Raw genomic sequence first — 16,423 nt, 5'->3', positions numbered from 1 at the left:
TAGCGCAGTTTGAACCCCCTTCAACACTATTACTCGGGTCCTTCTCAAATCTACGTATGCATTTTTTTTGTAACCGGAAATTCTGCCTTCATAGGTCAATCTGTTTATTATAGACGTCTTCTTCTTTTATTTGTTTCGAAATGCTTTCCAGGTTTAATTCTTTTCCAACTCACATGGTAAGTGTTGCTCTGTTTATAAATATCTTAACTAGTTACTTAACTAGCTTATCGTGCCTATTTCGTTTCATCGCTATTTAGCAGCTGTTAGTTAGCACCCGTTAGCAGCTTTGTGAAGAGACGCAGAATGTACTGTATCGTTTTATTACCGTAAAATTATATCTTTAGTTTTCTACACAGTGATAACACTTACAGACTTGTACCGCATGCTATCAATGCGATATAAAGACATTTATTTTACGACTCTTACATACATTCATTGCTAATATACATGTTGCCAAATCTGTCTTTATAAAGCAGCACACTGCAGGTGAATTCGGTATAGATAATATTTTTATTTGTTTATTCACATATTTGATGTGATTTCACATATTTCCACTTTAGTTAGTGATTTAAAGTGCGATTTATGGTTTATAAAGGAATCTGATGTATATCATGACACAGTTATTGATACATGTATGAGGGGAAAAAAAAGCTTTTCAGGGGTATATGACATGATTTGATTGTGCCAAGTGAGTGCAGCTTAAAGCCTTATTCAACATTGCTAATTTACAGACAATATGGTGGGTGAGAATGAACAAAAAAAACAACAATGAAACAAAACAAAAAAAAAAGTAAAATTCAGATGTTTGGATTTCATACTATTACTTAAAAATGTTTGTCCTGAACCAAAAACAGTCACTTCTACCTGTAATGTCTTGCTTTAATTGGTTTCTAAATGAATCCAGATGTCAGATGTGTAAATTGTTCTGTCGTTTTTTGGATTATTCAGGACTATAAAGGTCAGAAACTTGCCGAACAGATTTTCCAAGGAGTCATCCTGGTCTCAGCTGTAAGTAACATTCACACCACGATCCTTTCCTCTATTTATTATACATGCATATATAATATAGAAATGCCTATAATTTATCTATAAATGACTTCGGTGTTTTAGCATCAGTATATCTCTTAGACGTTTTGTCCACGTTCCAGGTCATTGGGTTCATTTACGGTCTGATCATTGAGCAGTTTGGATGGACCGTGTACATAATGTTAGCCGGATTTACCATCTCCTGTTTGGTAAGCAGCTTCAATTCTTTCTTTTTTGCTTGATTTAGTACATGGATCAAATATAACGGTAAATATTTGTGGATTAGAGATATGACCAAAATTTAACGGCATGATACTGTGAAGTGCAAATGTTTCCATCTCCTTTGCACAAAATGAAGACGAAGACAAAAGTCTCAACAAAAATTTGGTGTGTTTGGATTCTTTAGATCAGGTTCTGAGATGAGAGGCTCATGGTAAAACTTTTTTTTTTTAAACTTGGAATTTGGAAGGGGAAAAAAAAAGCTAATTTTCCTTTTCATTCAAAAACTTTAGGGGGATGCAAACTTTTGCAATGCACTGTAAAATGACAGGTGTAATGTGTTTTAACAAATTTAAGAAGTTAGCAGTATTTCTTTGTCTGTTTTGTTGAATCATGATGACATTCCCATTAAAAAACAACAACAAAAGGTTCACTTATTTAATGTGTTTTTTTTCTATTTGTCATATAGAAATATAACCGGGTCACCATAATGATCTAATATTTATATTATATTTGATATTATTATATTCTCTCTCACCCCCCTTATTCCTTGTTTACGTTGCAGCTCACACTGCCTCCGTGGCCCATGTACAGACGAAACCCTCTCACGTGGCAGCCTATCGTACCGGAGATGCCAGAGACCCGTGAAAAGCCTCAGGAGAACTTGAAGAAGAAAAAACACAAGTAGAACCGTGCTCTGCTATATCGGATGCCGGGCGACACGCCTGTGCAGTGGACTCGATGGACGTCGCGTCATTGTTTTCATGTACAATTCCACATGTGCTTAATAAAGAGGATTATTTGTATTATACAGAAACCAAAAGTGTTTATTATAAATCATCCTACATTTCGAAACATATATACTGTGTAGACAATAGAAAAATGTTGACTTTCAATATAGAACCGGATCAGAAGTTTACAATCATACAGGAGAAACGAAACGCTGGTCATTGAGATCAGTTGCATAAATACACGCGATTCATTCAGTGCATTGTATCAGTTCATAATTACAAAGGAAATCAAAGTATAACCGACAAAGTCCACTAATCATCAGTGGAGACAAGATCAGGGTTTGCGTGTCAGCGGATTTGCTCAGCATTTGAACGCGACGTCCTCGAAGAATTTTAGTTGCCGCACCATAACAGCGTACGTTCTGTACTTCTCTTCCCCCATCTGCTGCCGTAGCAAGACCTGAGAGAGAAATCACAATCAAGAAAAACACACTACCTTCCCTCGTGTTTTATACTTTACATGCAGAAATAAGACGTATAAATTAAGCGCCAATATAGAAGTATACTGTAGCTGCATTAAGGAAATCTGTTTATTAATAATGTTAGCAGATGGAAAACATTTGTTTTGATAAAGCATTTAAATCCAAGTGAACCTCTAATTCAAAGTTAGTTGTTTTTTTTTTTTTAGGTTATGACATAAGTCAACTCGGATACATCGAACGTCATCATGTTTAGGCATGAAAGAAGTGCGACTACACAGTGACTGGCAGGAGTCACAGTCCGAGGGAAAAGGATTTAGGACTCAAAGATTTAGCTTCTTTTTTTTCTTCTTCTTGTTGAACGAATAATTTATGCTGTTCATGGAATTTGTATAGTTACACGGTTATGAAGTTAGGTGTGATCTAGGGAACTTACATTATTGACTACTGGAAGTGTTGGTGACTTAATCCATATTTTTGCATTTCAAACTTGGATATATCAGGTGTGTGTGTGTGTGAGTAATTTGAGCCCTATTTCTCACTTAATCTGTATCTTTTTTTTTTTAAAACACAAAAAAACCCCAAATGTGTTTTTCTAAAGTGTTTTTCTCTACACTAAGTATCCTTATCGTTGAGTGTTATGCTGTTTGGGACACAGCCTTGAAATGTGTCAGAATTCCCAAAATCTTCCATCCTGTAGCTTTAACTTTGAAACAAACGGTCTTGTCTAATAGCAGTGGCTGACTTGCCTCTCGCTTGTCCTCGTCCTCCTCCTGCAGGATGTCCAGGACTTTGTCCAGCAGTTTCACTCCGAGTCCTTTAACCACGTCTGTGCGCAAGTGCTCCACGGCTCTCCTGATCTTAGCCGGTCCTGAAGAGTCATCTAAGGACAGAGGGGTGAGATCCGTAAGCTAAACGCTGCACACAGAGTCGAGAACGGAACGTCCTAAGAATTGTAAATGAATCGCCGAACTGAATGATCCAGAAGTAAAAGTGGATTTGAGGTTCTGTTTCCTTCCTGCTAAACAAATGTTTTTAGGGCTCGGGCCAGATTTTGCCAAGCCAATTAACTTGATTACAAAGCAGTGCTCTGATTCGCTGATCAGAAAATATTTGTTTCTAGGATAAATTCTATCTTCATTGTAGATCAACGTATGAATTTCCACTTTACACTTAACCTGATCGGAAGTCACTGAGATGGAAGTCGCGCTCTCCCTCTCTGCTCTTCCCATGAATCATCAGCGTGTCTCGGTACGTCCTGTTCAGTTTGAACTCGGGCAGCATGGCCGAGTTGGACCGCGAGCTTTCCTGCTCACACAGGACGTCTCTGGCGTCCATTCGTAATGTCTGCGTCATCATCTGGACCAGGTCTTGCATCTCGGTGGTCTCGCTTTTGCTGTGGAACGACGGTAGATTTAGCGCCGGATTGATTTGCTAGATCTGTATAAATAATGTTCATAGTAGAGACCCCCCTCACCTCTCTCTGTAGTCTCCCTCAGAGCGCTCTGTGGTGCTGGTGGATGAGCTGCACTCCTCCTCATCCGAGTGACGCCTTGATGATTTCCTCTCAGGCTGGTCCGTGTGCTTGCCATTTAACGAGGCAACATCGCACGACGCCCTTCTGACAGCAGGAGCTGCTTTAAATGAGACAAGAAGCTTTAACGAGAGACCGTTCAGTGCGAAATATACCCAAACCATTATTCGCTTTTGTCCGCACTCCTACATGGAACACCTGCACGACACGTCTTTCATCCTTAAAAAGACTCAGCGCTTGCGTTAGCTGCGACGGCACGGTCGGAGCGTTGTGTGTGCGTTTGTTTGTTGTTGCTTGTCTGTCTACAGCTGAAACATCATGGGGAATTGGACAAGTTGGATTTGGATTAGTTTTATAACTACATGGATTGGTAGTGCCTGCACCGTTTGGAGTATTCAATTAAATGATGTCAGAGCGGGGAATGGATTCGCCTATTCACGGGAGGAACTTCTACTCCTTCGTAACTCTATCCACTGTCAACTGAACCCATTCCGCCATCGCCATTCCGCTGGATATAGCACGAACAACTGGCTTAAAGAGGAAAACAGGAAGGCGAGGAGGGGTGCGTGGTAGACTTAGAAGGCATCCTTTTAAACCTCCACTACCCTCAATTGTCCTTTCAAACGTTCGTTCATTGAAAACAAAATGGACTTATCGCATGCGAAATGTCTCACGGATGTATCGTTCAGGGAGGCATGTGTTCTCGCTTTGACAGAGTCCTGGCTGGATAAGTCTGTCCCAGATACCGAGGTGTCTTTCGGACAGACAGAACCAGTAATTTGGGGAAAGAGTGCGGAGGTGGGGGTGTGTATGTACATCAACTCGTGGTGGTGTACTAACATCAAAGTACACGGGAAATCTTGTAATCCGGACCTGGAGCTGCTCACCCTGTCCGCCCGTGTCTTTTACCTCCCCAGGGAGTTCTTGACTGTTGTGCTTAGCTGTGTTTATGTTCAACCAAGCGCTAATGTCAAGGCAGCGGCTGAGCAGATAGCGCATAATACACAGACTATGCTCAGCAAATACCCGGATGCTCCACTACTACTTCCTGGAGACTTCAACAGCTGTCGGCTTGATTACGCATTGCCAGCCTTCAATCAATATATAGATGTACCAACAAGATTTAACAAAACTATAGATTTATGTTACAGTAAAATCCCGGAAGCCTATACAGTGTCCCAACACGTAAATGCATACCTGACTCGCCCTGGTTTTCTCGTGACAGCCTCAGCCGCCTCCTCTCTCGGGCTGATAGAAGCCGATTCTGCAAGTGAAACACAACAGATTGAGCAAAAAATGTCCCATCCCATTTCCCATGAACAGCAGTTCATCTCCATAAGGAATTTAATATTTCAATACATAAAAAAAATTATATTACGTTTAATTTTATTTACTCAGAAAAGAGATTTGTTTTTCTTGATATTTTGCCAGCTTTGACATTTCTTAGCATGGGATTAACATTTCTTAGATAATCCATGAAAAAAATCTGTTAAACGGCACCTGTTCCAGGACAGAGATCAGAGAAAGAATTCTGGTAACGACTCTGAAGCCAATTTCACTATTAATCCAATAGCTTGTGAAACCCAAGCCTTCTTAAAGATTTCTAGAAACTTCCAATATCTAACCACAGAAAGCAGCCATATGTAATTACAATGGCTGGAGCAAATGATATCTTAGCAGGGGAAAAGGGCAATAGTTTTTATTATGAGAATGCAATATAGCTCATCACCCCAATTTCTATACATTGCTTGAAATGGTTATACTGGTAGATAGCTTTGCTTACAGTAGGAATTTATTCCTAGAAAGAAGCAAAATGATCGAAGAGTACATTCGGAAAAAAAAACTATGCTAGAAATGGTGTTTCCAACACATAAAAAAACAATAATGACAATATAACAAATATGGCTTTTTATGTATATTTGGTTACTATCCTTTTATTTGTGATCATGAAACCTGGAAGCCCATAAGAAACAAACTGAAGATTAAGTAAAATACTGAAATTTGCAGGATGTACTGGAAGTCAGCATTGTTTAGACATACTGGTAACCCACTTCTAACGGTTAGTCATCCCACCTTGTGCGTTACAGCTGGTACACTGGCAGGTCTCGGGCAATCAGGCTGGTCTGTGTGCTTGGCATTTAACGAGGCAACATCGCACGACGCCCTTCTGACAGCAGGAGCTCCTTTAAATGAGACAAGAAGCTTTAACGAGAGACTATTCAGTGCGAAATATAGCCAAACCATTATTCGCTTTCGTCCGCACTCCTACACGGAACACCTGCACGACACGTCTTTCATCCTAAAGCACCTTCGAAAACCCGTCTCTAAATTCATGAATTCAAATAGTCAGTTTCTAAAGAAAACCTTTCATCTCCATTTCAACAGGATGAGCAGAGAAAAGGAAAACAGAACTCTTTTATTTAGGTTTTGGATACTACAGTGATTAAAACTGAGGAAAAAGACACTACATGCTGCACTACTACACTGCATGCTGTTATAGGAAAATAATCCACGATGGGGTGGTGTGATGTGGCCCAATGTGAAGTGAAGCGATTTATTTTCCAGTAATACTGTGTCCCGGATTCCTCTTATACCACAGCGGTTTGCCAACACGAACAATTTTCATTTATTAACGAACAGCACGTCAAGCTTTTTTCTGTTTACAGTTACGTTAATGCTGTGGAACGTCTCACAGAAAGCCCCACCATACTTTAGAAGCGATAATATATTAGAACGAGTACATAAATATAAACCTGTGATTTGCCTTAAAACTTCTGTCCGAGCTGCTGTTATAGCAAATTAATCGACACCCTCTGACCAATCAGAATCGAGAATCCGGCAGTTCCGTGGTATAACTTTTAGCTAAAGCCATGAGACTGATCAGTTTAAATACAGTGTCACTTCTCTTGGCAAAGACAGTGTACAGTGTCCCAACATGTAAATGCATACCTGAGTCGCTCTGGTTTTCTCGTGACTTCTTCAGCCGCCTCCTCTCTCGGGCTGAGAGAAGCCGATTCTGCAAGTGAAACAGAACAGATTGAGAAAAAATGTCCCATCCCAATTCCCCTTTATTTGCAGTTCATTTCCATAAGGAATTTAATATTTCAATACATAAAAAATTTATATTTCGTTTAATTTTATTTACTCAGAAAAGAGATTTGTTTTTCTTGATATTTTGCCAGCTTTGACATTTCTTAGCATGGGATTAACATTTCTTAGATAATCCATGAAAAAAATCGGTTAAACGGCACCGCATTGAATGTAAGAACAAAACAAAACAGCACCCCAAAAAAAAAAAAAAAGTGTGAATGAAATTAGAAAAGGGTTGACACGCTTTACGGTTAATCCAATCATTTTCTGGCAAATGTAGCATCAGCCATGATGGAAACATTCATTAATGAGAGACCCCATTTTCAGATTTGATCAAAAAGTTTAGGAAGCATGCACTTTCACAGCCTCGGGAATAAAAGTATGGAAATTCAGATCGTATTGAAATCATTCAAATTTGACCAGACAATAATTTGGAGTTATATCCTGTCATTTTAAATGATGGACAAATGCTAATGTTTCCTGCTCTGCTGTTTACCTATAAAGAAATATTTAAAGATATTATAATATTATATATTTTAGATAAGATATAGAAAGGTAGTGATTACATTCAAATAATTATATGACTTCTGAAGGATGTTCTATAACCATAGGAGAGCAATGGGGGTGAATACTTATGCAATCACTATTGAAAAACTTTTTAAAAATTTTTTTGTAAATAATTTTGCAAAACTATATTGTTTCTTTTCACCCACTTCACTGTTATGGGCTATTTTAGTCACGATTCATGACAAATAATCCCAATTGAGTCCATTTCAGTTCTAGGTTCTAAGAGTAGAAAAGTTCAAGGGGGTGAATACTTATGCAAGGCACCATATACACCATTGTAAAAAAAAAAAAAAAAAAAAAAAAAAAAAAAAAAAACACGATTAAATTAGTGCTGCCTTAAATATTATTTTAAGTATGTGTCTTATCGTAGCCTTCCAGATCTTCTTTTTCATCTTGAAGCGAGTCACACCTGGGGTGTAGGGTCATGTTGGTGATCAGGTTGAGAGTGTGTAGAGTGTTTAGCCATCTCAACTTCACTTCCTTCTCTCCTTTTTATGCCTACGGTTGGGGAATTTTCAAGAAGTGGAGGCAGAGGCCTGGAGTTGGCTGCTTTAATCTAAAGAATTGGGAGAAAAATAGGTAAAAAATAAAAATAAAAAAAAATTCATGAGCCAAGAATGAAGGGAAACAATTTTGCCATCTACATCACTTACTTTGCTCTCATCGTGGGCCACATCTCCCTTATTCTGTCTGCGCTGACGGGACACGGATGGCTCCGCGGAAGAGAAAGGAGGACGAATATGATGCTTGCTGGTTTCTGAAGGAGCTGCAGTTTGCTCTGGCTTGTGAGACTCCTGTTACAGAATCAGAATTTCCTTATTTGCCAGATGAATTAAACTATAAATAGACAATACTAGAAAATAATCAACATGCAGGCATAAATACACAGGTATAACTTAAAGCCTGAATCAGCAAGCATTAACTCTAACGTCATAGTGCTATAAATAATGCAGTGGAATACATGTAAAAATACAGGAAGTGATGAGAAGCAAGGAACTGGCCTACATATACATAAATCAGCATATTGTACATTACATAGTAATAGCCTTTTCTTTCACGTATGTGTAACTTTAAATAAACAAAATTAGATTTGTATTAATATAAAAATAAACAAACGAGCGACGACAAGTACAGACCAGTGAGAAATTAAAGGGAAAAAACATCTGGAATGGCATGGGGGGCCATTTATTTTGGTGTCAAATGAAAAAATTTCGAAAAGGCAGCGTAAAATATACGTACTTTCCGCCGCTACTGAAATTTATGTCGGATGAAAATTCAGTCCTTCATATTCAGTACAAACAAATCAATAACAAAACGATCACGCTTATACCACAGTGCTGCTTAATTCTGGATTCTGATTGGTCAGAAGGTGTTGATTAATGTGCTCATTCTGATATCGTTTCAGTACAGGGACTCGCTTGACGGATGCTCCGCATCAACTAATGTAACGATAAATGGATAAAAAAAAACATGCTGATCTTAAAGAATAATGTATAATCGTTGACAAGTTGCTATGTTCATACAAAATATATTTAAAACAAACAAAAAAGAGAGATGTAACATAAGTGACTGCTGGGACAGTCAACATCCACAACAGCTATAAATGAATAAAAACGTAAAAGAAAAAAAACTCGTTAGCTGATTGCTGTGATGTAAGCAGAATAAGACTTTGAGTTTTCAGAAAATACTACAAAATGTCCTCTTACCATGAGCGCCACTGGAATAAATGGCTCAAGCAGCTTATCGGTGGATTCCAGACTGGTCTGAAACATAGTGAAGAAAAGTGTATTTTTCTTTCATTGCAAATGTGAAACCTTCATTTCATTACAGAGTATAACATACCCCTCTTTCTCTTAAAGGATGCTCTGCCTCGGTTTTTTGGTCCTCCTTGGCCTCTGTAGTGTCCCGCTTGCCGGTTTTTATGTCCTCCATCGCTGCCTGCTGCAGCAGTTTCATGGTGTCCTCCTCCCCAAACGGAGCTCTGCTGTCTTTTACAGGTTCGATTCTTTCCGTGGGTTTTGGCGGTTCTGTCCCACTCGAACTCTGTGAAACGAGCGAGCGTTCTTCCTTTCCGATAAGGTTTCCTTTTCGATGGGGTTTCACTTTCCGGAGCTTGTCTCTGTGTTCCTGAGGTTGGATGTCGATGTCAATGTTGCTGATGGTTGCTACGTTCTGATCTGTCGAATTCAGGACTTCCTGAATGTCCTGACTTGGGGAGTTTATTAACAGGGGTGGGTTTGGGAGAATATTGTCCTTTATGCCGTTGTGATGTTTGGATTGATTTTCCTCTGACTGAAAAATAAAATTTCACATCAATACATTTGTGTTTGCTGGTGGTTTGAAAAATGTGGTTTTAATGCGACGTTATTAGTGCTTTATCAGCGTGATTTCCACTAATGTCTTGTTAAACATGATCAGATAACGATATATCAATACATACTGCACATCATATGTATTGCCCCTTATACCCTAGCGCTGTTGAATTCTCAATACTGATTGGTCAGAAGGTGTCGATTATTATACAATAGTAATTACAGTAGCAGCTAATTCACAGTATCGTCATTTAACAAAGAAAACGTAGAATCGTTCTTAAGGAAGGAGTCTCCAGTGTCAGTGCTTTTGTAACAGTCAGAGTTAAAAATGTTCCTTTAGTTTTTCCATCATGGGAATGTCTTTAGGACACAGGACATTATGGTTTCTTGGTAGCAATTTGTATATTTTTGTCTTACTAACTTCAAGAAACAGTGATAGAATGAACATTTAAAGCTGCTTTTATGTAATGGTCCACAACTTTAACAATAACTATAAATATGGTATAATATGTACATTCTTTAATAAATCAATCAATCAATCAATCAATCAATAATCATTATTGGCAAATTTCTGTCATATAAGAAGACTAAAACAGTTTTTGGAAAATAAGCAACTCAGGGTGTTAACAATAACTCCTCTTCACATCAGGCCACATCACACCAGCACGTCATTGATTATTTTCCTATAACAACACCCCTCTGAGAGTATTATTCCTTACTTAACTTTGAAACAGTAGACTAATACCCAAGTCTGCCTTGTATGGCTAGCTGTAATTCGTATCAGCTAGCTGTAATTTGTAGCAAAATCAATAACTGAACCCCAAATACGAATCTCTGGAGTGTGTTTTACCCTTTTTCCTCTGCTTTTCTGCTCAGAGTTGACACAGTGCGGCTCCTGATTTTGCAGAACAGGCACTTCTCTTGGCGTGTCTCTGTTAGGCCTGCTGTTCACCCTCTTTCGGGATCTGGCAGTTTTCCTGTTAAACGGCGATTTATAAGAAATTGACACACTCTATAAAGGTTTCTGAGTAAAGCTTGTTAACCGTAATTAACATATTTACTCTTTAGTGGCTTCCAAAAAGGCGGCGATCTGCTGTTTGATGTAGGGCTGCCGCAGAATGTGTTTGACATCAGGTCTGTCGTCTGGCCTCTTACACAGCATTCGCTTGATCAGCTCTCCTAACAGAGGATCGTACTTAGATGGCATCTGAGGCAACTGGGGAATAGGAAGCAGAGATTCTGGTACTGAAGGTACAAAAAAAACCTTGAAAACATACGTATTAGTATCAGGATTAATTAAGCTGAAACTCCCATGGACAATAAAGGTACATTACTAGCACTGGGTTATACATCGCCTACATAGTTTGCTGCTGATTCAGCGCTGCTGAATTCTCAATACTGATTTGTCAAAAGACGTTGAGTAATTTTCTATATCAGCAGCTTTAACAAAAGTGGAGGCGGCAAGGCAAATCACTGGTTCATATTAAAGTCCCCTGGAAGTGCTTTGAAACATGTAGCGTTATTCGTGTTGACATAATTTCCACTGAAACAGGAAGTCAGGGCGGGACATATGGCGTGACTCCTCCTCCTTCTTAAATAGCCAGTAGCGTTTAGCTTACCTCACAGCCCGGGCTAAGCCGTACTTGAGAGTTAGTACTATGGATGTTTATAATGTCGGGCCGGGACACTTCAGATTCTAGAGAGCATTTGATTGGATAGAAAATCTGATGAGAAGCTGAAGTGCAGAGTGATCTCATCAAAACTGCTGATCCGTATCGGTGGTAGAGAGAGACTGTACGTTTTGAACGCATATATCTTCTCAACGTGAATTTTGTCATTGTTTTGTTTTGAGTACAGTAAAATAGAAATGGTGCAGCCATGGAAACACGTCTCGTCGGCAGAAATACAAAATGTTATCGAACGTTACAGAAGTTACCTTTCCCTCTACGATACGGTACACGAGCGAGTTCATGTCTTTTGCATTGAAGGCGTGTTTCAGAGTCGCCATCTCGTACACGCAGCAGCCCAGAGCCCAAATGTCCGACTGCAGAAAGAGAACCGACTTTAGATTTAATAGAAAAGCAAATGGCTTCCTGAATAAATTAGGTTTGGAACAACTTGTATAGTTGAAGAAGAAGAAGAAGAAGAAGAAGAATCCTTTATTTGTGACATATACATTACAGCACAGTAAAAAAATTTTCTTCGCATAGCCATGTTTATTAGGAAGCTCTATGGGACTATTACTGAAGGGTTTGAATGCTCTACCTTGTAGGTTAGAGACTACAGGTTATTTCTTCTTTACACAGTGTGTTTTAATCATCATCTACTCTTCATCAGTGTCAAAGTCTCTCGGTTGGATATTTTTAGTTGATTTATCTGTCTTGAAAATGGACCACTACTCATATAATACCTGTTCATCAGTGGTCCATTTTTGTTGACTGACATTAAAGAGGTAGGCTGATATATCACACAGAGCAATAAATAGGCTACAGTCAGTAATTGCGCACATATATGGGAGGTTTACCTGATAAACAGGTAACTCGGTGTATTGTGCGTGATACCTTGTAGTTGTACGGCTTGTTGGAGAAAAGCTCAGGACTCATGTAGTACGGCGTTCCGATCAGGGTGCTGGCCATGTCGTTCTGATTCTCCAGAACACGTGCGATGCCCAGATCACCCACTTTGATTATGTTGGTTTTGGTCAGGAAGATGTTCTGCGTTTTCAGATCTCGGTGCAAGATGTGTTTCTCATGTAAATACTAAAGAGACCAAGAAAAGAAACATCATCGTCAGGTACTGATAACGAACAGAGAGAGTCGGATTGTGGACGCTCCGTCTCAGCGGATTTAGAACAAACATTCAGCGGTAAAGCTGTAAAATGTCACGTTTTCCAACACGGGAAAGTCTTCAAGACGGAAGAGTTTAGGCGCATTTAAACAGCGTAAAATCATAAAGAACGCTGGCTTACCTGCAGTGCCATGGCGATCTGGACAAACCACTCCACCACCTGTCTCTCAGGCAGCAGCTCACCCTTCTGCTGCTTCAGCCTGTGATACAGGTCTCCTCCCTCACAGAAGCCCATAACTATATAAAGCTGATAGTCTTCTCCTTCCCATGATTCCCGGTAGGTGACGATGTTGGGATGTTTGAGCTGTGACAGGAGCTGCGCTTCCTGTTCAGCCGCCCGGCGCTCTCGCTTCGACGATGTTCTCAGGTTCAGCTTCTTGATGACATACTGGGTGAGGAAAAACGGTATAGATGCACTACTATACGTAATTTAACACAATAATTACTACCGATACTAAGTCAGGAGCTGTAAATATCAATGGAGCACAAGATGGTGGGTCCTGTTCGTATGTAACAGGAATCCCCATTCGCAAAATACTGTAAAAGACAGGGCTATGAAAGAAACAAGCTTTTTGCAATATCAGTAACAGATGTACAAAGGCACCCACACATGCACACACACACGAAGTAGTATTTGAGACAGAAATACATGAACAACAGGCTGAGGACATCTACTGGAATTGTATCTTGTGGTGCATATATAGCCTAGTAATTGCAACAGAAGAGCTCATATATAATGCTTAAAACAAGGCATATATAGTAATAATTTACATTATTAAGTCTAAAACTTAATCCAATCCAATTTAGTCCAATCTTATCCGGAAAGGGCTGGTGTGGGTGCAGGTTTTCATTCCAACCAAGCAGCATCAACTACATTTAACCATGTTTAAATGATTCGGACTGAATCATTAGTGTCTTTTCGAGGGGTAGAAAAACATGCAACGAGCCGACATTTTTTTTTTTTATATACGGAAGCTACAATTTCTCAACTTGAAATGCCCTCCCTCGATACTACAGCACATATTCTACTCATGGGTGTTTGAGGACTCTATACATATTGGTTTATTCCACTATTTCTCTCCCTTGGTTTGTAGTCAGCTAATACATCAGTTAATTACTAAAATGTGAGTGGGTTTAGAGGTTAGAGGTGGGGGAAAGCAGCAAAAGGAGCCTTTTGGATTGGATTAACAGGGATGTACCTGGCCATTAATTTACTGCTATATGATGAATCATTATTGAATCAGATTTGCCATAATGTTTTTTTGTTGTTGTTGTTGTTGTTTTAAATGATCTGATCCAGTGATCAGATGATTTTATGTTGTGAAAGCGCGTAACGTTGAGTCAAAACACAGATCTTGCACATCTACGTTTAAGATGGTAATGTTTCAAAAGAAGCTTTCATTATTTTCATTACATAGTTAAAAAGGGATTGTTCACTCTTCTTGCAATAGTGTTCTTCTGTCATCCTGAAAAGCAAAAGAAAGCATCCAGACTGTTCTGGAGATTAGATATCAACTAAAGCATTTGTCATTTACGTTTTGAATTTAGATTATATAGACATGATCCCTACTCTCTATATAAAATGCATTGATTAAAGAAATGATAAACTAATAGCTTCTACACACTATGAGCTGGACCACTTGTCAACATGTTTACATCTGAACTGCATCAGGAAAGTGAAACAGCCATGACAACAGAAATCATTTCTACCACACACAATAGGGATGATTAGACTTGAGCTATCCGATCTCGTCTTACCTGTTTACGCTCAGATTTGTGTTGCACCAGGTTCACCTCACCGTAACTCCCCTTCCCCACTACTCGGATGAAAACATAGCTCTCCATAATTCTCGGTAAATTCTCTAATCGTAGTTTTACATGGCGGATCAATCGACTAATCTTCACTTGATGCACGAGCAAGTATTTTTGCTGATAGTATCCAAATTCAAACTTTTGATTTGATTTTTTTTTTTTTTTTTTAGTGGCAGCGATGCTACAGGAAATTGTCAAACCAGGCTTTTTCGTCACCAAGCAACGTGGCCACGTGAGCATAAGAGTTTATGTGATCAATCCCGTGGATGGGATTTTTCGCAGCGCCCTCTTGAGGTTAGGAGGATGTTTACAGGACTTCATCCATCCATCCATCGATTTTCTATACCAGTTATCCTACTGGGTCACGGGGAGCTTGGAGCCTGGAGCCTATCCCAGGGAACATTGGAATAAAGTTGGTTTAACGTTGGACGTTCGATATTCGCAGAAATGTTTAAATTAAGGGACCGTCTCTAAAGTTACGTACGACATTGTTAAACACGTTTCTAACTTCAATAGCATTTGAAGGGAATGATGTCCAGTCAAACAAACAACTGTAAAGTGTTCAATTAGGTGTCACCTATAATGCACACCTTTTAGATTTTAAATTTTTTTTTTATTAAAGTAAGCTATTAAATCATATGTAAATATTGCAATGTATTTCACTACAGAATGGGCTCATACACAAAATATACCATAATTTAAAGCTCAATAGCATTTGAAGGGAATGACTTACAGTCACAAAACCAAGTGTAAAGTGGGTCAGGAGCACGGGGAGAACACACAAACTCCGCACACACAGGGCCGTGGCGGGAATCGAACCCTCAACCCTGGAGGTGTGAGACAAACGTGCTAATCATTCTTCACCTGTTCTTATGTGCACCCACATAACTTCATCTTAATCCAAATGCACTTCAAAACACTATGGCCAAAAGTTTGTGCACACCTGAGAATCACACCCATATGTGCTTTTTGAGCATCCCATTCTAGATTTAGTCCCTCTTCGCTGTTATAATAACCACTCATCTGGGAATGGCTTTCCACTAGATTTTGGAGCATCATTGTGGCGATTTCTCCATTCAACCAGAAGAGCATTAGTGAGGCCAGACACTGATGTTGAGCAAGGAGGCCTGGGATGTTCAGTTCATCCCAAAGGTGTTCAGTGAGGGAGGGTTGAGGTAAGGGTTTTGTGCAGGACAATAGAGTTCTTCCACACCAACATTGATAAACCATGTCTTCATGGAGGGAGCTTTGTGCACAGGACTATTGTCATGTTGGAACAGATTTTGGCCTATTAGTTCCAGTGAAGGGAAATTGTAATGCTACAGCAAATAACGACATCCTATACAATTGTGTGCTTCAGACTTTGTGGCAACAGTTTAGGGAAGAACCACATATGGATGTGAAGGTCAGGTGTCCACAAACTTTTGGCCATATAGTGAAGTTATATGTGATTTAATATTTCCCTATACTATAGGCCTACTATAAAGCAAGGTTTGTGGTTTTGGACGGCTTTGTAAATCATAAATTCAACTCGTAAAAATGGTCAATCTACTCACACTGTACTATACTATACTATACTATACAATACTGTAGAGTTCTCCTCAAATCATCCACATACTGTATATACATATTCTTATATCTGAATATGATTTATCCTCATTTATTTTGGGTTGGTTTTTCTATTTTGTAACGTTCTGTTTCATAAACCTGTAAATAGTTCGTTTATCTGTTTATTATCTGTTTGTAAATGTGTACACACCTGGTCAAAAAATAATAATAACTGATTCTGTAGGTCAATTTCTAATC

At 39.1% G+C, this 16,423-nt stretch overlaps 2 protein-coding genes across 4 annotated transcripts; one reads left to right on the top strand and one right to left on the bottom strand.

The window, feature by feature from the left end:
* The first annotated feature begins 44 nt into the window (after positions 1–44).
* Positions 45–2,054, top strand: spcs1 (signal peptidase complex subunit 1). Its single transcript, XM_053652540.1, has 4 exons — positions 45–176; positions 949–1,008; positions 1,149–1,235; positions 1,811–2,054. Exons 1-4 carry the CDS (start codon positions 141–143, stop codon positions 1,931–1,933), a joined length of 306 nt encoding a protein of 101 aa, XP_053508515.1. The 5' UTR covers positions 45–140; the 3' UTR covers positions 1,934–2,054.
* Positions 2,055–2,120: 66 nt separating this feature from the next.
* Positions 2,121–15,023, bottom strand: nek4 (NIMA-related kinase 4). 3 transcript variants are annotated; one of them, XM_053652534.1, is made up of 17 exons: positions 14,564–15,023; positions 12,927–13,193; positions 12,520–12,717; positions 11,895–12,002; positions 11,020–11,174; positions 10,809–10,935; positions 9,489–9,938; positions 9,353–9,409; positions 8,300–8,440; positions 8,056–8,202; positions 6,939–7,005; positions 6,063–6,172; positions 5,187–5,253; positions 3,933–4,092; positions 3,634–3,851; positions 3,205–3,338; positions 2,121–2,436 (listed from the first exon to the last, which is right to left on the bottom strand). In XM_053652534.1, exons 1-17 carry the CDS (start codon positions 14,855–14,857, stop codon positions 2,338–2,340), a joined length of 2,799 nt encoding a protein of 932 aa, XP_053508509.1. In that variant the 5' UTR covers positions 14,858–15,023; the 3' UTR covers positions 2,121–2,337. The 3 variants fall into 3 exon arrangements, with proteins under 3 accessions (XP_053508509.1, XP_053508510.1, XP_053508511.1); XM_053652535.1 differs by having other exon boundaries at positions 3,933–4,089; XM_053652536.1 differs by lacking the exon at positions 11,895–12,002.
* Between the last annotated feature and the right edge of the window lie 1,400 nt (positions 15,024–16,423).

Source organism: Ictalurus furcatus, chromosome 21 (assembly GCF_023375685.1).
Source record: "Ictalurus furcatus strain D&B chromosome 21, Billie_1.0, whole genome shotgun sequence".
NCBI classification, from domain to species: Eukaryota; Metazoa; Chordata; class Actinopteri; order Siluriformes; family Ictaluridae; genus Ictalurus; species Ictalurus furcatus.
This window is presented reverse-complemented; position numbering and strand designations above follow the sequence as displayed.

Excerpts from the sequence above, each read along its gene's own strand:
- spcs1 (XM_053652540.1), top strand. The coding sequence starts at position 141 with ATGCTTTCCAGGTTTAATTCTTTTCCAACTCACATG. Across the intron at positions 1,009-1,148 it reads GAGTCATCCTGGTCTCAGCT|GTCATTGGGTTCATTTACGG; the intron begins GTAAGTAACATT and ends TCCACGTTCCAG. Across the intron at positions 1,236-1,810 it reads GATTTACCATCTCCTGTTTG|CTCACACTGCCTCCGTGGCC; the intron begins GTAAGCAGCTTC and ends TTTACGTTGCAG.
- nek4 (XM_053652534.1), bottom strand. The coding sequence starts at position 14,857 with ATGCTCACGTGGCCACGTTGCTTGGTGACGAAAAAGCCTGGTTTGACA. Across the intron at positions 5,254-6,062 it reads TACCAGCTGTAACGCACAAG|AATCGGCTTCTATCAGCCCG; the intron begins GTGGGATGACTA and ends TTTCACTTGCAG. Across the intron at positions 3,339-3,633 it reads TCTCAGTGACTTCCGATCAG|ATGACTCTTCAGGACCGGCT; the intron begins GTTAAGTGTAAA and ends CTCTGTCCTTAG.